The sequence below is a fragment of the Miniopterus schreibersii genome (assembly GCF_964146895.1).
Source record: "Miniopterus schreibersii genome assembly, chromosome: 9".
In the NCBI taxonomy this organism is placed as follows: domain Eukaryota; kingdom Metazoa; phylum Chordata; class Mammalia; order Chiroptera; family Miniopteridae; genus Miniopterus; species Miniopterus schreibersii.
This window is the reverse complement of record NC_138118.1, coordinates 12,161,921-12,181,967: the sequence shown is the minus strand read 5'-3', so window position 1 is coordinate 12,181,967 and position 20,047 is coordinate 12,161,921. Positions and strand designations below refer to the sequence as shown.

Genomic DNA, 20,047 nt, shown 5'->3' with positions numbered 1-20,047 from the left:
ATATATATTTGTTGTTGTTATTTTTCACCCAAGGATATTTTTTCCATTGATTTTTAGAGAGAGTGGAAGGGAAGGAGGGGAAGAGAGGAGAGAGAGAGAGAGAAACATTGATGTGAGAGAAGCACATTGATTGGTTGCCTCCTGCATGCACCCCAACCAAAGCTGGGGATGGAACCTGCCACCCACGTACATTCCCTTGACTGGGAATCGAACCCACAACAGAAGTCCAGGTGAATTTTAGAGGATGTTTATTAAAGCTGTGGACAGTGGAAAGGCTTAGGGGAGAGGAAACATAGGAGACAGCCCAGGCAGTGCTCTGCTTTGTCCCCCTAGAAACGTTATAGGAAAGACGTGACCCAAGGTGAGGCTGCTTTTAGCTCACTGGGGAGTCAGAGAAAAAGGGGGCTTTGGAGACAGGATCAGGGGGTAAACCTGGGATGAGCTGTCAGTGACCGCTGCTCCCCTGGTGGCAAGTCTCATGGGGACCCTTAGACTTTAGGAGGAAGTAAAAAGTTCATGCCCGAGAAGGGGCATGGGTGTGCTCTACAGAGAGCCCACACTGAGTCTTTGTCTTGAGGGTTTTTATCTCTTTTCTTCAGGAGAGAATCTTAGGGGAGGGTTTCAGTAGAATATTCAGCAGCTTTCCAGGTGCATTTTTTAATATGCTGATGCATCAAAATGAGCATATAGGGGAGTTTGGGATTATTCTTTGGTCTGATTTACTGTTTTACTTTTATCTTGGGTCTGTCTGGCTCTAATCGGGCTTCTGTTATTTGTTTCCCTGACTTCCTCTGTCCTTGGGTTGAGCTGACACAAATGGAATTAATTGGGTCTCTGTTCTCTATTTTCCCAGGCCGGGAGATTTAAGCTGTGTATCCTCTGGTTGGGGAGGAGAGGTATACACCCTTTGCTCTCACATGTCCTTGGTTTGGAAAGATAAGGTCTTGTGATTCACTAGCTGGCTGTAATTGTTCAAATTGTTTGGCTGTGTTTAATTATCTTGTCTCAGTTTCTCCATTCCACTTGCCCAAGGATTTCCTAGCTTCTTACTATCCTGCCTCAATCTTACTGGATTCTCCATAATTTTCCCCCCTTCCTTTCCAAATTCTAAGCATCACAACTCATTATAGTTGGAATAAAACAGATATAATCTAGTCAGATTCACTGATCTATAGTTGATCAAACTGAGGCCTGGAGAGATGTAACCACCTAAATCTATACACCTTAAATCCAGAAGGGGCTATGCCGTGCAATCACAGTAGTGCCTGTAATAATAATAGTGACTACTATTTCTATGTCATCTAGTCCACCTGCTCAATGGGGACAACTTGTCTTTTAAGATTAAGTAAACATGCTCTCAAATTCAGATACCATCTTTGACAAGCTACTTGAATTGTCTCCCAACATCTCTAGGATTCTTGGTGTTCTCACTGTTGCTGGGTCCTCCAGCTTCAGGCCCAGGCTCTGCACATTTCCTTAGGCCTGACCTGCTTTCACCAACAACCCCAGCAATGAGGTATTACTTCGGCAAGTCTTGGGGCCATCCAGGAGAGGTCTGGGTCTAAGTCATCTCCTAACCACACACACCGTCACGCTCTTCCCCGGGCTGATAACTGCACTGGGTGCATCTGCTCAGAGGCAGGCACTGGCAGGGACAGTGAAGCAGTCCTTACGCACAGTGTGCTGTGCTTGTCCATGGACATTACTTTGAACAGGGTGTTCTGGTTCCAACCCATAAAATGAATGCTCTAAAAGTTAGGAATTAAGACAGAGCCATGGAGATACAGAACTGAAATTCAGACACAGCCTGTGTCCATAAGAAAGCACAGATTTTATCAAAAAGCACAGAGTATATCTACCTCAAGTACTTCTGCTGTTGAAAGATGACCCATTGCACGCCTTGCCAGCTTCTTCCCAGTTTCCCTCTCTACAGCCTGTAAACATCGTCTGGAAAAGGGTCTGTGGTCTCATTCCCGCCTGTGCCCGCCGTGGAAGCTGTATTCATTCATTCATTGATTCACTCACTCACTCACTCACTCACTCACTCACTCACTCACTCACTCACTCACAGAACAATATTGACTGTCTTCACTATGACAGAACTGTGCCGGGAGAATGGAACTGTGCTTGGTTCCTGCTCTCGGGTCTGAGCAAACTACTAAGAAATCACGCCTGGAGGGATTGAGGCACTTCACAGGGGAGGGATATGGAGTGTAGACGTGGATGGTGAGAGGGCTGCACCTACTATTTGCAGGGCACTGTCCCAGGCCCGGGGCCAGGGAACAAAGTAACTTTGGCTGTACAAGAAGAGCCTGTAGTCTTGTTCGGGCTTATTCAGAAAGAGTACAAAGTTCTGGGTTCTGAGTCACAAAAACAAAGAACATGGGTTCCCCACAGTGTGCGGCCTTCCTCATGTTCTGGAATAAAATACTAAAGGTCACAAACGCTAAAGATTGTTTTCTAAACTGTTCTCTAATTTTCTCTAGGAAATTAAGCTTAACCTATTTACAAGAAAGGGGCTCACACTGGTAAGTTTTATGGATTCAGAAATTCAATGCCAGTTGCCCTGCGGTTGGCAGTGCATAGCAGTGTCGAGTCACCAACCATCTCTGATGTCCTCTCAATAATTCAGTGTCCACGGCGCCCGCTCTCACCGCCACCAAACCAGCAGGAAACTTGGGTGTGTTGCAGGGGGTGCAGGTGGGGGTGCGGAGAGAGGTCGTGCACAGGAAACAGGGTAGGTTTCTGGGCGGCTCGTGTATGGAGTTAAGAGGTAGTTTAGGGTTTTTCAGATTTCACCGTGAAGACGAGTCACCTGGGAATCTGGTGAAAATGCAGGTTCTGACTCAGTGCATCTGAGCTGGGGCCTGAAATTCTGCATCTCTCACATGCTTCTAGTCCAGGCTGATGTTTCCAGTCTCCCAACTGCGCTTTGAGAACCCCAGGAGGTGGGGAGGGTTCGGAGACCAAACTTGCCCATTTCTAAACATGGCCTTGGGCAAGCCCCGGACCTGCGCCTGAGTTCCAGATTATGTTCTAATGGCTTTTAATTGTATACGTCCGACTGGACTTTGTCGGGGCTCGTGTCTTTCCCCGGGAAACACTTCCCCAAGGCCAGTTATGCTCTACATTTGTCTGGACAGCTATGCGCACCGGTGTGTGCTGCCCCCTGCTGGTCGGAGTCTGAAGTGCACAGTGCACCCTGCCGGGGACTGGCGCTGGATGTCAGGCCTGAAAGGGCCGGGGTAGCTCCCCGCCAGGAAACATGGATTCATTTCTGCAACCTGTAGATTGATTCCCTAACAGACCTTTAGACGTCCGCGTTACCGAGCTTGCACCCAGGTTACTGCACAGCTGGTGCTTTGGAGCATGTGTCCAAACTGTTTGGGGCATTCATGTCATTTAATATTGGGTGCTGGGGGTGTCAGATGGACTTTGGAGCTTTGTTTCCCACAGGAGACAAGAAAGACTTATGTGTGCTGTAAAGGCATTCTAAGCCGTTTGGGTCAGAAGGAGTGGAGAGAGAGAAGCCTCTACTGATTATTTTTAATACAAGTACTCTGGGAATAACTCAATGGTGGCTGTTTCCAGGTTTCCTTTGTCAAGGACAATGCTCGTAGTGGCCACCGAGAAACCCTAGAGCTGGGAATTCAAGGATTGCTATGGGACACAGGGATGCGAGGGGTAATACAGACCTCCCCCCCCTCAGTAAATAATAAAAGCAATATTTTTCCAGTTCCTATCTTAACGTGGAGGGTGACTTCAGCGGCGCTCTTATGGTTTGTGTGTGTCACCCAGGTAATAGAGATGCACCAGCATGCCACTTGGGGGGATACTGGCTGACTGCAGGGTAAAGCGTCAAAAGCAAGAGCCCATGTGGCTACCAGCAGCCAAAGAGAAGGGAGAGAAAATCGATGGGTGGGGGAAATCCAAGGTGCCAGTTCTGCTCTGTCTTTCACTGCCTACCCTTTTTCGAAAGTATTTTACACCTTCGCTTTCCGCCCGAGATCGGCAACACTTCCCACCTGGCCCTTCCGCTGTCAAGTCCACCACCTCCTGTCCTCTGCTGTCCTCTGCCCACGGGAAGCTTCCCTCCTGGTACAAAAGGAGACATGACTGTGGGCCCTTCAAAATGATGAGGGAGCAAGAACACTTTAAGGCAGCGATTGTTAACCTTCTCCATCTCACGGCTCAAAAACTAATTACTAAAATTCTGCAGCACACCCAAAAATATATTTTTTGCCGACCTAACAACAACAAAAAAAGGTATAATTTAGATTCTTTCGCACCAGACAACTATTGTTGTGTTGGCTGCTGTCAATTTTTAAATTTTATTTGATAATCTAAGGGAAAAGAGGTCAGTGCCCCTGACTAGTCAGGTATTGCACATTTTTAAAATTCTTGCAGCACACCAGGGTGCCACGGCACACCGGTTGAAAATCACTGGTTTAAGGGAATTGGTTCCAGGATCCTCATGGAGCCCCAAAGGGAGTCTACGCTGGGGCCTGTGATACCCTGCTGCCCACACAGACCTTTCTGTATGGAGGGAGCCCCAGTGCCAGACTCCTCTGGGGGCCTCACCAATACCAGGGCAAATCATTGCGGAATTACATTTCTTATTTCAGTAAGACAGTTGAGCCTAATTCCAGGCTTGCTGGAATTAACCCTAACAACACGGTTTTACCCCTAATCTGTAGTCAAAACCTTTTACAAGAAGACACACTTAATTTGATAGAAGGTATTGCTCTTTTGTTATTGTAACTCATCCTTGTTTGTCTCTTAAAAATGTCGCATAGATTTAGCTTTTTGACCCAATGTGATCGGCTTTGATAATGCACTGAAACAACCATGTTCACTCAATAATTTTTTATGAAGCATAATAATCCTGAAGGAACACCGGAGGGTTGTCATAAAGAATAATTGTTCCACGAGTATTAATTAGCACAATTCTAGAAGAACTGCAAGCTCTCAGAAGGGTTAGTTCATGTAATAATTAGTTGTGAATAAGACAGTGTCCTTGCCCAATATGAAGATGACAATTTACTTTGACTTCTAGCAGGTAAATTTAGCATATTCATACTTATTGTAAAAATAGATTTTCTGTTATCGAAACTTACTTTCTTTTTGTCATATCTCCCTGACTTTTTCCAGATTAAAAAGTTTCCTTTAATCCTGGTGGTTTATCTCCCTATTGGTCTGGATGTTCTATAATTCACTCATTCAATTAATATTTACTCAGAAAGCAGAATATAGACAGCACACTGCCTTTTTTTTTTTTTTTTTTTTAATTTAACTGAGATCTGCTTGTTTGTATAGTTCTTTGGCTGAACAGTCCTATTTGAATGGAAAGTTTGCCAAATAATAAGGTCGAGTGAGATGTGACTTTTGTTTAGACACTCCTTCCTTCACCTTTTAGCCAAAATTGCTCCTCTGGAACTTTCCACTGTCAGACACCCTGAGTGGCAGCAGCTGCATAAAGGGAATACATAAAAGTGCTACTTCCTGGAGATAGAATTTCCTTTGATTGTGGGTAAGATGAAGAATAGTAGATATAGAATGAGCAACAAGAAGACAGACCTGTTGGCTATATTTTAAAAACCGTACTGGCTCAAATGTTTGAGCGTTATAATGGGCTGTGTGGCCTACTCCCTTGAAGACTGAGACTTGCACCAACCGCAGTCATTCACTTGCTCCTGAAGGATGGGTGGGACATCTTCTATGCACTGGGTACTCTCCCAGGCAGTGTAGTGATTGTGGTGAACAGGACAGGCAATATATTTTCCTCATGGAGTTTATATTCTTGTGATGGGAGGAAGAAATCAACAAACAAACGCATTAATTCGGATTGCAACAAGCTGACCTGGGAAATAAACTGCATAGTGAGACAGGTCGGGGAGTGGATAGGCATGCCGCTCTAACACGAGCAGGTCAGGAAAGGCAGGCTCCGCTCAGAGGAGACACTCGAGCCAGGACAAGAAGAGAGAAGCCAGCCCTGCTAAGAGCCAGCACGAGAAGATTTCAGGCACAAAGCAAAGCAAGTGCAAATGTCCTGGGGCAGAAAGAACTTGGACTCTTAGAGGAACAGCAAGGAGGCCTGCAAGTGTAACACATTATGAGCCAAGGGCCAGTGACTCATGACAAGGTAGGAGAGGTAGTAAAGGGAGAGAATCCAGAGGCCTTGAAGGCTCGATCCAGAAGGCTGTACTTCACTGGAAAGGCAGTGGGAACTCAATGACGGATTTAAAGCATGTTCTGTTTTAATTTTTAAAAGGGTATAGTGTAGAGGATGGTTTCTAAATGCGGGAGTATGGATGGTTTTAATTTTCTTGCATAATCTTCTATATTCTCTACTGATATTTTTTCAGAGCACATATATGTGACTTTTATAATATTAAAAAATAAAAGTATGAATGCTTTATTGATGATTACTGAAACATCACATAGAGTGGGGTGAAGATGTTAGTTTATAAATACCATTGGGAAAACACTTAGTTTTGAACCACATCTCACATGATAAGCCAAAATAAATTTTCTTTGACCACATAATCCCACATCTGGAGAACCAGCTTAAAATGAATTGAAATGCACTCAATGTTTTTCTCACAATGACGTTCCCTGAACTATTATTTATTTATAAGAGAAAGAAACTAGAAATGGCCCAAAATGTCTAAGAAAAAGGGAAATGATGGAATAAGTCGTATCCAAAAGCCAGAATCTTTTATAACCACTAAAAATGATGTAAAACCATTTTAAGAAGAATATTTTTATTATTATTTGTTAAATATATCTTTATTGATTTTAGGGAGAGGAAACAAGAGAGAGAGAGGGAAACATCAATGATGAGAGTCATTGATCGGCTGCCTCCTGCACGCCCCTGACCGGGAATCGAACCCCGATCGCCTGGATCTTAGGTGGACGCTCAGTCGCTGGGCCACGCCCAGCCGGGCAAGAATATTTTTAAATGTATGGAAAATTTGGTTTCATGATAGTAAGTATAAAACTGTATGTGTGGTCTGTTAAAAACATGTAGTCACAGAAATAACAGCAAAGGAAAACAGAACTCTGACCACAGTCTCAGGAGTGGTGAGAATATAGGTCATTTATAGTTCAGTTCTTTAGTTATAATCGTTCACATTTTCTAATTTTTCTATAATGAATATGTGTCATTTTATTATCACAAACGTTATTTTTTAAGGAACTCACAAAAATGTTAAAAGTTTATTATAAGCACAGCTGTTCAAAGCCCCAAGTCCTAAGTAAATACATGAAGAATATTAGCATATAAAGATCTTGTCCATATGGTTAATGGGTAATTTCTATGCTCTGGAGGGAAAAAATGTGTAACTGTAGAGCAATCAGATAAGAATAAGTTAAAATACATGCTTTTTTGTTTTCCATTTATTAAACTAGCAAAAGAAAATAAAAATTGATAAAACCCCTTAAGTGTCACTCTCATAACTAATGTATACGCTTTGTCACTGGGAAAACTTTGCACCGCTTTGTGGTGTTGCCAGTTCATTAGTATTGCTTAATCTTGCAAAGGGCTGGATGTCCTTTTTGTTCAAGGCAGGCAGTGGGTGCCGGCCACCAGCCTCCGGCTCCTCCCTTACCCAGGCCTTTACCTGGCACGCCACCCATCTGTGCGCTCAGAACGATTTCGGCACCCACCATGGCCACCTGCGTGAGGCTCAGCACCAAAGCCAAGATGCCCATTGTGGGCCTGGGCACCTGGCAGGTAAATGACATATGCAGATATTTGGACGCATGCTTCCCTGGAGGGGCTCTGGGCATTTTCTCCTGTGAGTAGGGAAAGCCCAGAGTCAGGGATGTGGGGAGATGCGAGTTGGGCCCTGCACCAGGACCGAGGTTGCTTTCCTTTCTCGGGGCTGATTCGAGGTGGAAAGTTCCAAGCATGGCCTTTTCTGGTAATAGTGAGAGCTCCGTTAGCAAGTACCAAGTTTCAAGCAGTTGTTGGGCTTTCAAAAACAACAGTTGTTTTCCAGGGCAGTTTCTCTCTTAGCAGCCTTTCCCTCTGGCCTCTCCCTGGCTCTAGGGCACTGAAAGGGGCGTGAGTTTGAGGGGAGGGGGTGCCAGGGCTCAGAGGCCCAGGAACTCCTTGCTGCCTAGTGTATGGCCGCCTCAGTGTGGCCTGGGGGCTGTTAGAGATGTGGAAGGAAGCTCAGGCCTCACCTCAGGCCCAAGCTGGAATCAGCACCCCAGCAAGATCCCCAGGTGATCGCGGTGCACCTTAGAGTCTGAGAGGAGCTGTGACCACAGGGAGAGCACCTTAGAGTCTGAGAGGAGCTGTGACCACAGGGAGAAGGGTCCCAGCGCAGGCTGGTTCCTGAGGCGTTAACATGAGCTGGGAAAACCCAGAAAGACGCTACACAGACTTCAGCAAGGCAGATTCCTGAACCTCTCTTAGGATAAGTTTGAAATGTTTCCCTATCACTTTCTATGGGCCTTCTTTCACATTTCCAGTGTAATGCAAAATTAATTTTAGGCTGAAATAAAGACTAAAAATCATTTATTTGAGCAAAAAGGAACTGTAGCCCGGGATACAGATTCAGGAAACAACCTCACCTGTGTTCTCCTGAGGCTACGGGGAGGCTGCTTTTTACAGGGAAAGTTCCCCGAAGGTTCCCAGTTAGGTCCATTTCGTGTGAATGAGGTATAGAAATTGTGCAGTTCTGATTGCTTGGGTAGATCTCAGAAGAATTCAGTCTGAGGTTCTTCCCTGCATACAGAGTATAGAGGATCCCCTGTCAGCAAATGGTCCCAGACTCTTATTATTTCTAAGATCTGGGCCCTCAGTTCAGCATGGGGAGTCCACCTCAGCAGATAAATTTCTTCTCAGGGTTTACATCAAAGGAATCTTTCTTCTCGGGGTCCCGGCAGCACTGAGAGTACCACCCTAACCAGTTCCAGGGGCAGGCCTTGGATTCCTTCTCTCTCACCCCTCTGCTGGCTCTCTCTCCTCTGGCCCTGCCCTTCTTTGCAACCGCTCTTTCCCGTCTCCTCTCCTGGGTGAGAGGGTAGGACCTGGCTTAGTCCCAGGGCCCGGGCCCTCCCAGGAAGCAGTCTCGGTCAATCTGAGCGAGCAGTTCCGCTCCAGCTTAACTCAGTCCCAACTTCTCTTGCTGGAACGAGGCTCTTCTGCTTCCAATCAGAGCTTTGACCTGGATGCAGATGTGACATGTAACTGCTTCCAGATGTGCTCACCCCCGGGTGCCAGGTGTTGCACTGAGAACCTTACATTCTTTGTGGCAATTCACTCAATGACCCCCTGAGGTGGGAACTAGTATTATTCCCCTTGTTTTGCAGACAAGGTTTAGATAAATTTAGTCATCTGCTCGGCTCACACACCTAGTGTGCGACGAGCCTGGATTTATGTTCAGTGACCATTTTTTCCATATGAAAATCCCTGTGGGTTCTTTCAGAGTCCAGCTTCCAGCCTGGTCACTGGAAAGCACTGCAGTAGGAGCCAGCTCTCTCCTCACACCCGGAGACAGTTCAGGGCTGGAGGGTTAACCTGGACCGGAGGGAAACGGGCTTTTAGCTGGGTTAGGCCAGGAGGCCATAATCATAACGCGGATTCACTTTTCCTCCTTCCCCTCTGGGAAGTTTTCCAAAGCGTATTGTTTTTCCCAGGTGTCCCCTAGAAGGTGGGCCCCATGAAGCCTTGGTTTGGAGAAGCCAGGCGGTGTAGGAGAGCCCACTGGAGGGGGGCTGGGCTGAGAATATATTGTGGTATTCATTCCTTTCCCTTTCAGTGCCCCCCAGACAAAGTGAAAGAGGCTGTGCAGGTGGCCATTGGCGCAGGATATCGTCACATCGACTGTGCCCCTCGCTACTGCAATGAGAAGGAGATCAGGGAAGCTGTCCAGGAGAAGATCCAGGAGAAGGTGGTGAAGCGGGAGGACCTCTTCATCGTTAGCAAGGTACACGAGGGCCCCTGGCTGGGAGGACTGCACTCCAGGGCAGGTGTGAGTCCTTGGATTTGGGCAGCACCCAGGATTCTGCCAGCCCTGCCTTTGAGTGCTAACATCACCCCCCCCCCCCCCTTCATCGCTGCCTCTGTGACGTCCCTGGATAGCCACATATCTGCGCTACAGGCCAGCGATGGTGTGGGGCGATACTGCGGCTGCCCTGCCCAATCGAGGCAATTTTCTGTAGTCGGGAGGGCTCCACAGAGCCACGGGCTGCCAAAGGGGTCCATCTGCCCAGTGATAGTCAAAGGTGAAGGGATTGATCCTGAAGCCCCGCCTTTAAGCACTGTGGTCTCAATGGCTGTGGCCCAGAGGACCTCAGCCAGGAGGTATTTGGGGAAATGGTCAGACTGCTTATTATTGTCACATATAAATTTCATTTTCATTCAGTATAGTAAAAGGTGAGTTATAAAATGTTATTTTTTTAAAAAGGGCAGGGTATTGGGTGAGAGAAAGTTGAGAATCACTGGATCTGTATTATATCCAACTTGCTAAAGAAAAACACTAGTTATAAGTGCTTGGAAAGTGCATGCATCTGGTGGGACAAATAGATCCCACTCTATGCCGTGGTTGAGTCTAGATAAACTTCTTGTAGGGTCAACACTGCGGGCCCATGGGCCTAGAGACATGGAAATGCAGAGAGAGAGGACCACGTGCTCCCAAAGGCTTAAAAATGCTTGAAATTTAAAAGCTAGACACAATTTCTGCCTCAGAAAGCCTATAGCCGAGGAAGAGAAAAACACATGTAAATAAATACCAAATCAGTGCTGGACAATAGAAGAGACCCATAGATGCCAGGAGAGTTGAAAAAAATAACTTGTCCTCAACGCTTAAGAAATGTCATTGACTTGCCGAGCAGCCTGGAGATCTTGCAAGCCTGGAGTGTGTGTCTTTACCAGCTCTGCTCTAAAGACCCTGGTTAGAGCAGGGTGTATGTCAAAAACAGGGACGGGTCGACATGGCCCTTTCTTTCCCCGGTACTGACCTCTCACTGTCTCTCTCTGCAGCTGTGGTCCACCTTCTTTGGGAGAACCCTAGCGAAGAAAGCCTGTCAGAAGACCCTCAGGGACCTGCAGCTGGACTACCTGGACCTCTACCTTATCCACTGGCCACAGGGGTTACAGGAATTACAGGTCTGAGCTACTCCGTTCCCATCTCCAGTTCCCAAGCAGGTGCCAGGGCTGGGGGCTGGGAGAGGGAGCAGGCAGGTGAAACAAGAGGCCTTGCACTTCATGACTTGATCAGCAGGTTTTTGGGAGGAAATGATGGACAGACAGACACCGGCTTGGAAGAAAGGCTGTGTCCACATGTGGCAGATGAGACGACCATGGGCCTAGGGATTATCTCAGTCTGAGAGAGTCCTGCTTTCTGGCAGCCCAGGCAAGCTGCAGCTGCTCCATCTCCTTAGCCCTGAATCCACACCAATAGTTCCCTTCCCAGGGAGCTCTTCCATGATGGTATTTCAGGGCTCAACCCTCTGGTTAACCAGAGCACACCCTGGGAGTGCCACCCTGGAGAAGAGCCCAGGTGTGGTCACCCTGGAAGGTAGCCAGTCCTCCCTGAAGAAATGGCCCTCATGGCCTGGGGCTCTGCGCCTGCCTGGCCCTGACAGAGAGGAGGGACATGAATTCCCAGCTCTCTCACCTCATGACCAGCCACGGTGACGATAGTGCACCATCCCTAACTCCAGGCTTCTTAAGGCTGCAGGATAGAATCTGGCCAATATCTTCCCGAGGACACCACTTCTTTGGGAGCTAATCCTTGTCAGTTGATTTTGAAATTGAAGTGTGTGCCCAAGTGTCTATGAGGTCTGGGTATATGAAATTAATGCGCATGGTGATAATAGCAGCTTTTGGAATGTGCTCAAAATAGATTTAAAACTCATTCCAGCAGCTTCTAAAATATAAGAATTTGTATTTTATGCTACAGTATTTATATATGGTATTTATGCTACAGTATTTAGAGATTTTATTGAAGCTCATGTTCTTGAAGTGTGTACTCTGGAGCTCGAAAAACTAGTGTGGAGGTGTGAGTGTTTAGCTCGAGTTAGGATCCTGAAACCTCATTTAACAAACCAAGTGCTCAGGTGCACATTGCATTAAGCTCTTCGCTCTGTATTTACAGACTGGGCAGGACTCTCTCCTCAGTGCTGAGAAAGGCGGTATCCTCTCCAGTAAATTTACATTCTTGGATGCCTGGGAGGTAGGTTCCATCTTCTTCTCCGTGTGCTGGGAGTGACCCTTCCCTTCTGTCATCCACAAGGGCCTGTCTGCACTGGTGTGAAAGGGCACATGGATTTGGTGCTGTTTACTTTTATCATTGCCATTTCCCCATTCTTTGAACTCCTTACTAATTGCCTTTGGCTCTGGGTCCACATGACCCCATTTCTATTTTCAAAGGCTAAGACTGAGTCCTCAAAGGAGACTGGAAATATAATGTACCTCGACTTGAAGGGTACACATGATGCTCCCAAACCAGGAGGAAGGGTTTGGAGCAGAGGTTTTGCCCTGGGTTTGCACGTGTCAGCTGAATAACCTAGCATAAGTTGTTTAACTCCTTTAAACCTCAGTTTCTCCCCCTTAAAAAAACCTCTTGTAATACATGCTAATACATATATCTTTTAGGATGGGGTAATTTAAAGATTAAAATAGCTAAAGTCTGTTGAGCACCAGGAACTTGAGTCACAGAGGTTACGAGGCAGGGACTACGATCATCCCCATTTGCAAATGTGGAAACTGAGACCTGGAGAGGTTGGTGACTTTGTCAAGTCCTCTAGCAAGTGGGTGGCAGAGCTGGGATTGGACCCTGGTCGATCGGTCCAAATATCCACCCACCAAAGACCTGAACATGGAGCTTGGCACATAGTGACTATACATGTTCGAACATCGGGGGATACGAGTACCCCACTTCTCAGGTCAAACATAATGACCTGTCCCAAATAATTAGAATTCAAAATTGAATTAAAGAACGTAAGTCTTTCTCTGATCATCTTTTTTTCTGAAATAATCATATCCTTCTGCAAATGCTGGTAAAGAACAATGCAAATGAATGAATTGCCAATCAATAGTGACAAACGCCACCAGAATTACTTGTGTTATTTTGTCAGCGTTTGGTGTGGGGGGGCACATGTAGCTCTACATTTGTATTGTGTTTTACAGCTTAAAAGTGTATTAAGTGTTAAGCCTAACCTTTCTGAAGAGCTTAAACTTGATATAATTAAATTAAGTGGAGCTTTTCAGTGGATTGTTTGTTGCAAAGTATTTATCTGTAAGCGAAGTGCTCTTGCTGCTTTGAACTTTAATAACTGGCAGTAAGAAAATGTAGAAAGCAAAATTGATTTGATAACTGGGAAAGGGTAATAAAAGCAGAAAACTAGTCATCAAATAATGGCAAGGTTAACAATTTGTAAATGTAGTTGAAGGGAATTACCTTCGGCAAATAGATCATTAAATTTTCCTTCTAGCACCAGAAAGGTCATTACAGCAAAGTATGGAGGAAACTCTGTTTTCTGTGGGTGAGCTTTTAAGGCTGCCATGAAGCTCTCTGGGTTGCACGTAAACAAAAAAACAAAAACCCAACCAGAAAAACTACCAGCCATGCTAAAGAGCTTCAGTATTACCATTGGACTTCGCAGGCAAGGGTATATCGTTCGCAACAAGGCTCTGCGAGTCAAAATCAGCAAAAATAAAACAGCCATGATTTCTGTAACCAAGATCCACACTAAGTAACACCACGTCTCATGAACCAGAGACTATACATAGAAGTAAACAAAATACCTTTGGGCAAATCCTCTGAAGGCATCAACTCGTGCGTTCTACCACCTTGATCATATAGTGAATGAACCCAAGGGGTATGCGGCACAACACCCCTGCTGGACGTGGCATGAGCTGGTGGAGCCCGCGTGCCAGAGGCGGTTCAAGTTCAAGCTGAAAAATGCTTTTTCAACGATTCACGTATTCTTTTTTACCTTAGTGATCACACAAGTCATTATCCAATTACTTGTTTGATACATTTACTGAAAATTAATTTATTAACCTGAATCTCCAAGAAAAGATATTACTTTCCCTTTGCTAGTGACAAAAAGTTTTAAAAATCTCCATACCTGAGCTGTATTCCAATCCAATTCAGTAAGAAACCCTGGGGGTGGAATCTGGGCATTAGTTTATAGGGTGTCCCCAAAAAATGTATACACACTTTGAATAACTATTAATTACAGTGGGTTAAATCTGAATAGAAAGAAACATCAATTGAGCTATCAGAAAAAGGTGTGCATACATTTTTTTGGACACCCTCTACTTGAAAGCTGTCAGGCGATTCTGAATTACAGCCGAGTTTGAGGCCCACAGGACAAAGTGCTCCCGAGCACCTCACGCTTGTCCCCACCTTGAAGCCGGTGCTCCTGCTTTCCTCGCCACTGCTCTTCTTTTACTCTTTCCTCCAAGCTATTTTTTGAGTCCCAGTTTAGCCTCCACCCACAAAGTCTCCCCTGACACTGTGGCCCTTCCTTCTCTGACCCCCGATTCTCAGCGCTGTGCCTCTGTGTTGTGGCTCCTTGCTCCCTAGGAGGGAACCCTAGCCCTTTAATTGGACTGTATGATTCTTGGAAGAAGGAAGCACATTGCATATTTCTAAATCCTGACAACTCCTGGACAGCATCTGGACTTGTAATAAATCAGTAATAGATACATGTTGAATTTGGGGTTGCTGGTAAAACATACGTATCTTTGGGCAAATTCAGAAAAGTGTCCCTTATGGGTTAAATGGTATAAAAAAGATATCTTTCTTTGGGGGTCCATGGAATTTCTACATCAGGGACATGGCTTGATAAGTGGATGGTGGCCAGATTATGGCCCCACTCAGCTTCTTGCCTGGGCACAGTCTGCATGACCTTCCCCAGTGGCCCCGATATGGGAGACCAAACCGTGGTTGGTGTGGAAGAGGTTGACCCAGAACCCAGAGAGCGATGCTTCTCCACGTGCTACAGCCTCTCCCAGGGCTAGCCCAGGCCACCAGGTGTGGGTGACAGGAGGATGGCAAACATATAAAACCTTCATCCCTTACTCCTAGGATTTCATCGGGTGTGAAGAAGGGCCGGAAGGCTGGAATCGAGCCTTGATGTGCTCTCACAGGCTGGACTGAAATTTCCTTTTCCTTTTTTCTTTTGTTGATTTCAGAGAGAGGAAGGGAGAGGGGGAGAGAGAGCTAGAAACATCAATAACGAGAGAGTCATTGATCGGCTGCCTCTTGCAAGCCCCCTACTGGGAATCGAGCCCATAATTGGGGCATGTGCCCTGACCAGGAATCGAACTGTGATCTCCTGGTTCATAGGTCAATGCTCAACCGCTGAGCCACACCAGTCGGCAGAAATTTCCTTTTAATGCTTCCGTTAACCCTACTATGGTGGATATTTTACCAGCTTCCCCTGTCCCAGAGAGGACTAAGCCAAGCCAAGATAAGGTCCCTGGAGTCCCTCTAGGACTGCCCAGAGCTCTTCCTTTCTATGACAGGCCATGGAAGAGCTGGTGGACGAGGGGCTGGTGAAAGCCATTGGGATCTCCAACTTCAACCACTTCCAGATTGAAAGGCTCTTGAACAAACCTGGACTGAAATACAAACCAGTGACTAACCAGGTAAGCTGCTTAGTAAATGGTAATGATCCTGCCCTGTTACTTCTTAAACCTTAGTGTGATGTATTGAGTCTCATCTCAGGGCTCAGTGATCAGGACACTTTGGGGAGGTGCGAGACAGCTCTTGCTGCCTGGGTCAGCCAGTCCAGCAGTGGGCAGTGTTAGCCTTTGTTTAGCCTTTGTTCTTTGTGTGTGTAGAACATCCTATGAACAGCTTAAAGGGCAGGCCAGCTTTCTGAGTGATGGGATTGTTTGCTTTTGCAGATTGAGTGCCACCCATACCTCACACAGGAGAAATTGATCCAGTATTGCCACTCCAGGGGCATCACTGTCACAGCATACAGCCCTCTGGGCTCTCCGGGTAGATTTTGGTGAGGCATCTGAAAGATTTTTCCTCTGGATACCCTACAATAATTATTTTATAATTGGTTAATGTTGGCCTAAGACTATAAACCACAGGAAAGAAAAATGTGTCCAAGGCACTGTGCCTGGTGGGGGGAAAAAGGGAACTTTGAAAAACAGCAGCATGCTGACACTCGGGGAATACTCCTGTTCAGCCACTAGCACTGGGCTTTGCAAAATGCTGAGGTTCAGAGCCCCTAGAGCCTGTGGGCAAGACACCAAGCTTTCAAGTTCTCCTGCCTCGTCTCCCACATGGAGAAGACTGATGAGCAGCATTGGGACCCTCATTGGAGTAATATTCATCTGTGTATGGTAAAATGGTGATTACTCACGCCTGCCTGCCTTCTGCCTCTAGGGCTAAGCCAGAAGACCCCTTCCCACTGGAGGATCCCAAGATTAAGGAGATTGCCGCAAAGCACAAAAAAACCACAGCCCAGGTACAGTGTGTGTTTGCCCAGGAAACCATTCTTGTGTTTTATTCCTGATGTTGTCTTCATTTAACTCCCTTAAGAAGTAAACAGGAGAGGAAGCCCATGAAGGCTTTTCCTTGGAAGTGTCTTTGGACCCCAGGAAATACTGTGGTCATCAATGAAATGAGGACAGCATCCATCTAACAGCTCCAGTGAAGCCCTGGAGCTTAGCGCTGAGATCAGGGCTTTCAGAACTGGCTCAGTTCCACCACTCAGCAGCTTTATGACCCCAAACACTGTCCCAAGCTCCTCCCTCCCTCCCTCCCTTCCTTCCTCCCTCCCTCCATTCTTTCTTTTCTTTTCTTTTTATTTTTTGAAAGGGAAGCATAGTGTTGTTGTGCGGATTACAGGAGATAATGGAGCAGAGGACTGGAAATGTCTGATTGTTACTAAGTGCTCGGTCACTATTAGCTGCTGTAACTGAAGGCACAGTGAGCGGCAGATATTTTAGTAGAGGAGGGGTCCTTGGAGATAAGTGGAAACACGGTGTCCCTTTCTGCCCAGGTGCTGATCCGGTTCCAGGTCCAGAGGGATGTGGTCGTGATCCCCAAGTCCATGACACCAGCACACATCATTCAGAACTTTCAGGTCGGATCCTGGCTGGGTGGCCCTGGTTTTTCTCAGGGGAGGAAGAGAGAGGAGAGATTCTCTCATGGGTTTCTCATTCCATCCCTGGATCGCCTGTGGGCCTCACCCCCTTCCCACCACCCTGTTCTCTCTCAGGCCAGCAGCTTTCCTCAGCGGCGCTGAGAGAATGATCTGTGGGCCAAGGATGTGCTGGGAGGGGGGGTGGGGGGCAGCAGTAAAGTCCTGTGAGATCTGAGCACAGCAGTCAGTGCCTCTCACCACTGAGAAGGCCCGTGGCTGCCCCTAAGCAGTTAGATTCTGGGCCACGCAGAAGAGCAGTGTCCTGGCCTAAACACCCTGCCTCCCAGCAGCAGGCAGGTGTGGACTATACCTGAAGAGCTGTCCTGGGAGAGCCCATTTGTCCACCAGGGAGCACAGACATGGTGCATGCCTGCAGTTTAGTGCCGATAAGCACGGTCACTCTCCCTGGGGAACACTAAACCCTGCCAATGCTGCAGTCTTTGTATAGGATCTAATTCAGAGTCAAATTCATATCCCGTGGATACAATGGGAGCAACTGCTGTGGCCAGTTAGTGCTTTGAATGTGAGTTTGCTCCTGGCGACAATGGCTGGAGGCCTCAAATGAGACCAGGAATTAGCTTGCCATTGATGATTTGGAATTCTCACTTTTCCAGGTCTTTGACTTTAAATTGAGTGAAGAGGAGATGGCGACCATTCTCAGCTTAAACAGAAACTGGAGGGTCTTCCCTGAGGTCAAGTAAGTGGCACTGTGCTAAGTTAAGGAGGATCATCAGGAGTTTTTCTAAACTGATAGAGTGTTTGCTGGAAGGATTGGAAGGAACTGGGACTACTTTTATCTTCACATACTATTTTCTGGTAGTTTTGAAAATTAAAATTGGAGCACCTGGAAGGACATATCCCTAGCAGATACTTATTGTCTGAACTTCTGGGTGTAGAGCTAGAATTTTAAGAGGGGACATGTAACCAGGTAGAAGGCAGAAGCATTTGTTTATTATTCACTCAGGAAATATTTATTGAGCATCTACTATGTGCCAGGCACTTTCTAGGTGCTTGAGATAGCACACTGGCCAAAATTCCTGCCTTCACAGGCTCACATCCTAGTAAGGAAGCTCAGAAGTAAACTCAAAATAAGCATGTCGATTAAGAATGAATCCTACAACTGGAAACGGAGGCCTGGATGTGTGGAACAGGCTGACAGCTGTCAGAGGGGAGGGGAGATGGGGGACTGCATGAGAGAAGGTGAAGGAATTAAGCAAACACACACACACACATAACACATAAACACAGACAACAATGTGATGATACCTGGAAGGAAAGGGGGGTGGGGATAGGTGGAGGTGAGCAAAGATGGAGAAAACGGAGACTGAAAGAGACTGCTTGGAGCGATGCGCGCACGATGCAGTGTGCAGAGGATGTTTGATTGAGTTGTACCCCAATAAATTCAATTAAAAAAAAGAATAGATCCTACAACTGACAAAGAAAGCAAACTGTAGGAAGGCATTGTCTAATTCTCTATTCTATTCTAAATTTTATATTTTCTATTGAGGGCATACAGAAATAAACTCAAAATATCTATGTTAGATAGTAATACATGCTACATAGAAAAATTTAGTAGGATAAAGGGTATAGGAGGTGGTGAGTGGCGGTGGGGTTGATACTTTAAATATGGTGGGTCAGGGGACACTTTGCTGATAAGGCGCCAGCTGAACAGAAACCTGGAGGAAGTGAGGGTGAGCCACGTGGACGTCTGGAGGAAGGCCAAGGTGGGGCCTCCTCTTCGGTTCTTACAGAATCTTGGGGGGGGGGGGGAGGCTGAGAGGGCACAGAGGCCATAGGACAGGCCAGAGGAGAATGCCTTTTGAATGACTTTAATATTAACAGTCTTCTTTATGGTTGTTGTCACCACAGCTTCTCTCACTTGGCGGACTATCCCTTCCATGCAGAATACTGAAGCTGAATCTCCTGATGAGCTGACCCTGCAGAGTCTCTCTCTTCACTTTACTAAACCCTCTCTCTTCGCTTTACTTTATCTACTTTAGCCAAGCTTATCTGAAATCATACTGAACCTGGCCCTCCTGCAGGCTGGAATCTAGGCAGCCTTGTATGTAGAGACACACAGTCTACCCGGAGCAGATTATCACGAGGAGATATGACCCAGACACAAGCACATTACACTTACTGTGCTTGGGAATCTAACCTGAGACCCTTTGGTGTTTGGTTTTTTCACTTACTTGATCTGATCCTGGGGCACCTCTGCTTACACTGAGGATATGAAGATTAAAATTATAAAGAATATTAATAATAACCAACAAGCACTGAGAGTTTACATAGACACAGAGAGCAGACTGGTGGTTGCCAGTGAGGAGGGGGCCTGGGGAACTGGGAGAAAGAGGTGAAGGGATTAAGAAGTACAAATTGGTAGTCACCAAAGAGTCATGGGGATGGAAAGCACAGCATAAGGAATATAGTCAATAATATTGTGATAACTGTGTATGGTTGGTGCCAGGTGGGTACTAGAAATATTGGGGGGGGGGGCGCACTATGTAAAGTATGTGATTGTCTAACCACTCTGCTGTATACCTGAAACTAATACAAAATAAGACTGGAAGTAAACTGTAACTGGAAAATTAAAATTAAACTCTCAAAAGAAAGTGTTGAGAACTTACTACGCGCCGACAATATTCAGGGTACTTTTTGTTTGTGCTTTCTCAGTCTGTCCTGCTAGCACCTCTTGGAAGTAGGTACTCTTATCCACATCTTGCAGAAGAGAAAATGCAGGAATGGCGAAGTCAAGGAACTTGCTCAAGGCTACCCAGGTTGTAAGCGGCTGAACCGAGTTTTAGAGGCAGGTGGGCTCCGGGAGAGCTCTTTGTGACTTGTCCCTCCCAAGTCTTCCCCACCTCCCCTCCTTGCCCTTCTCTAGCCTTTCCCCTCCCACTTTCTCACCTTG

At 46.3% G+C, this 20,047-nt stretch overlaps 1 protein-coding gene and 1 long non-coding RNA gene across 2 annotated transcripts in view; one reads left to right on the top strand and one right to left on the bottom strand.

Annotated features, from left to right (window-relative positions):
• LOC308562170 overlaps positions 1 to 20,047 on the bottom strand; it is a 68,381-nt gene that overhangs the window by 6,439 nt on the left and 41,895 nt on the right. The gene's annotated exons all lie outside the window — the stretch shown is intronic.
• Positions 7,670 to 19,740, top strand: LOC308562168 (aldo-keto reductase family 1 member B10-like; the record flags this gene model as incomplete). Its single annotated transcript, XM_081147988.1, has 10 exons — positions 7,670 to 7,735; positions 9,774 to 9,941; positions 10,997 to 11,122; positions 12,114 to 12,191; positions 15,497 to 15,619; positions 15,881 to 15,987; positions 16,374 to 16,455; positions 16,993 to 17,076; positions 17,751 to 17,833; positions 19,006 to 19,740. 10 exons carry the CDS (start codon positions 7,670 to 7,672, stop codon positions 19,046 to 19,048), a joined length of 960 nt encoding a protein of 319 aa, XP_081004114.1. The 3' UTR covers positions 19,049 to 19,740.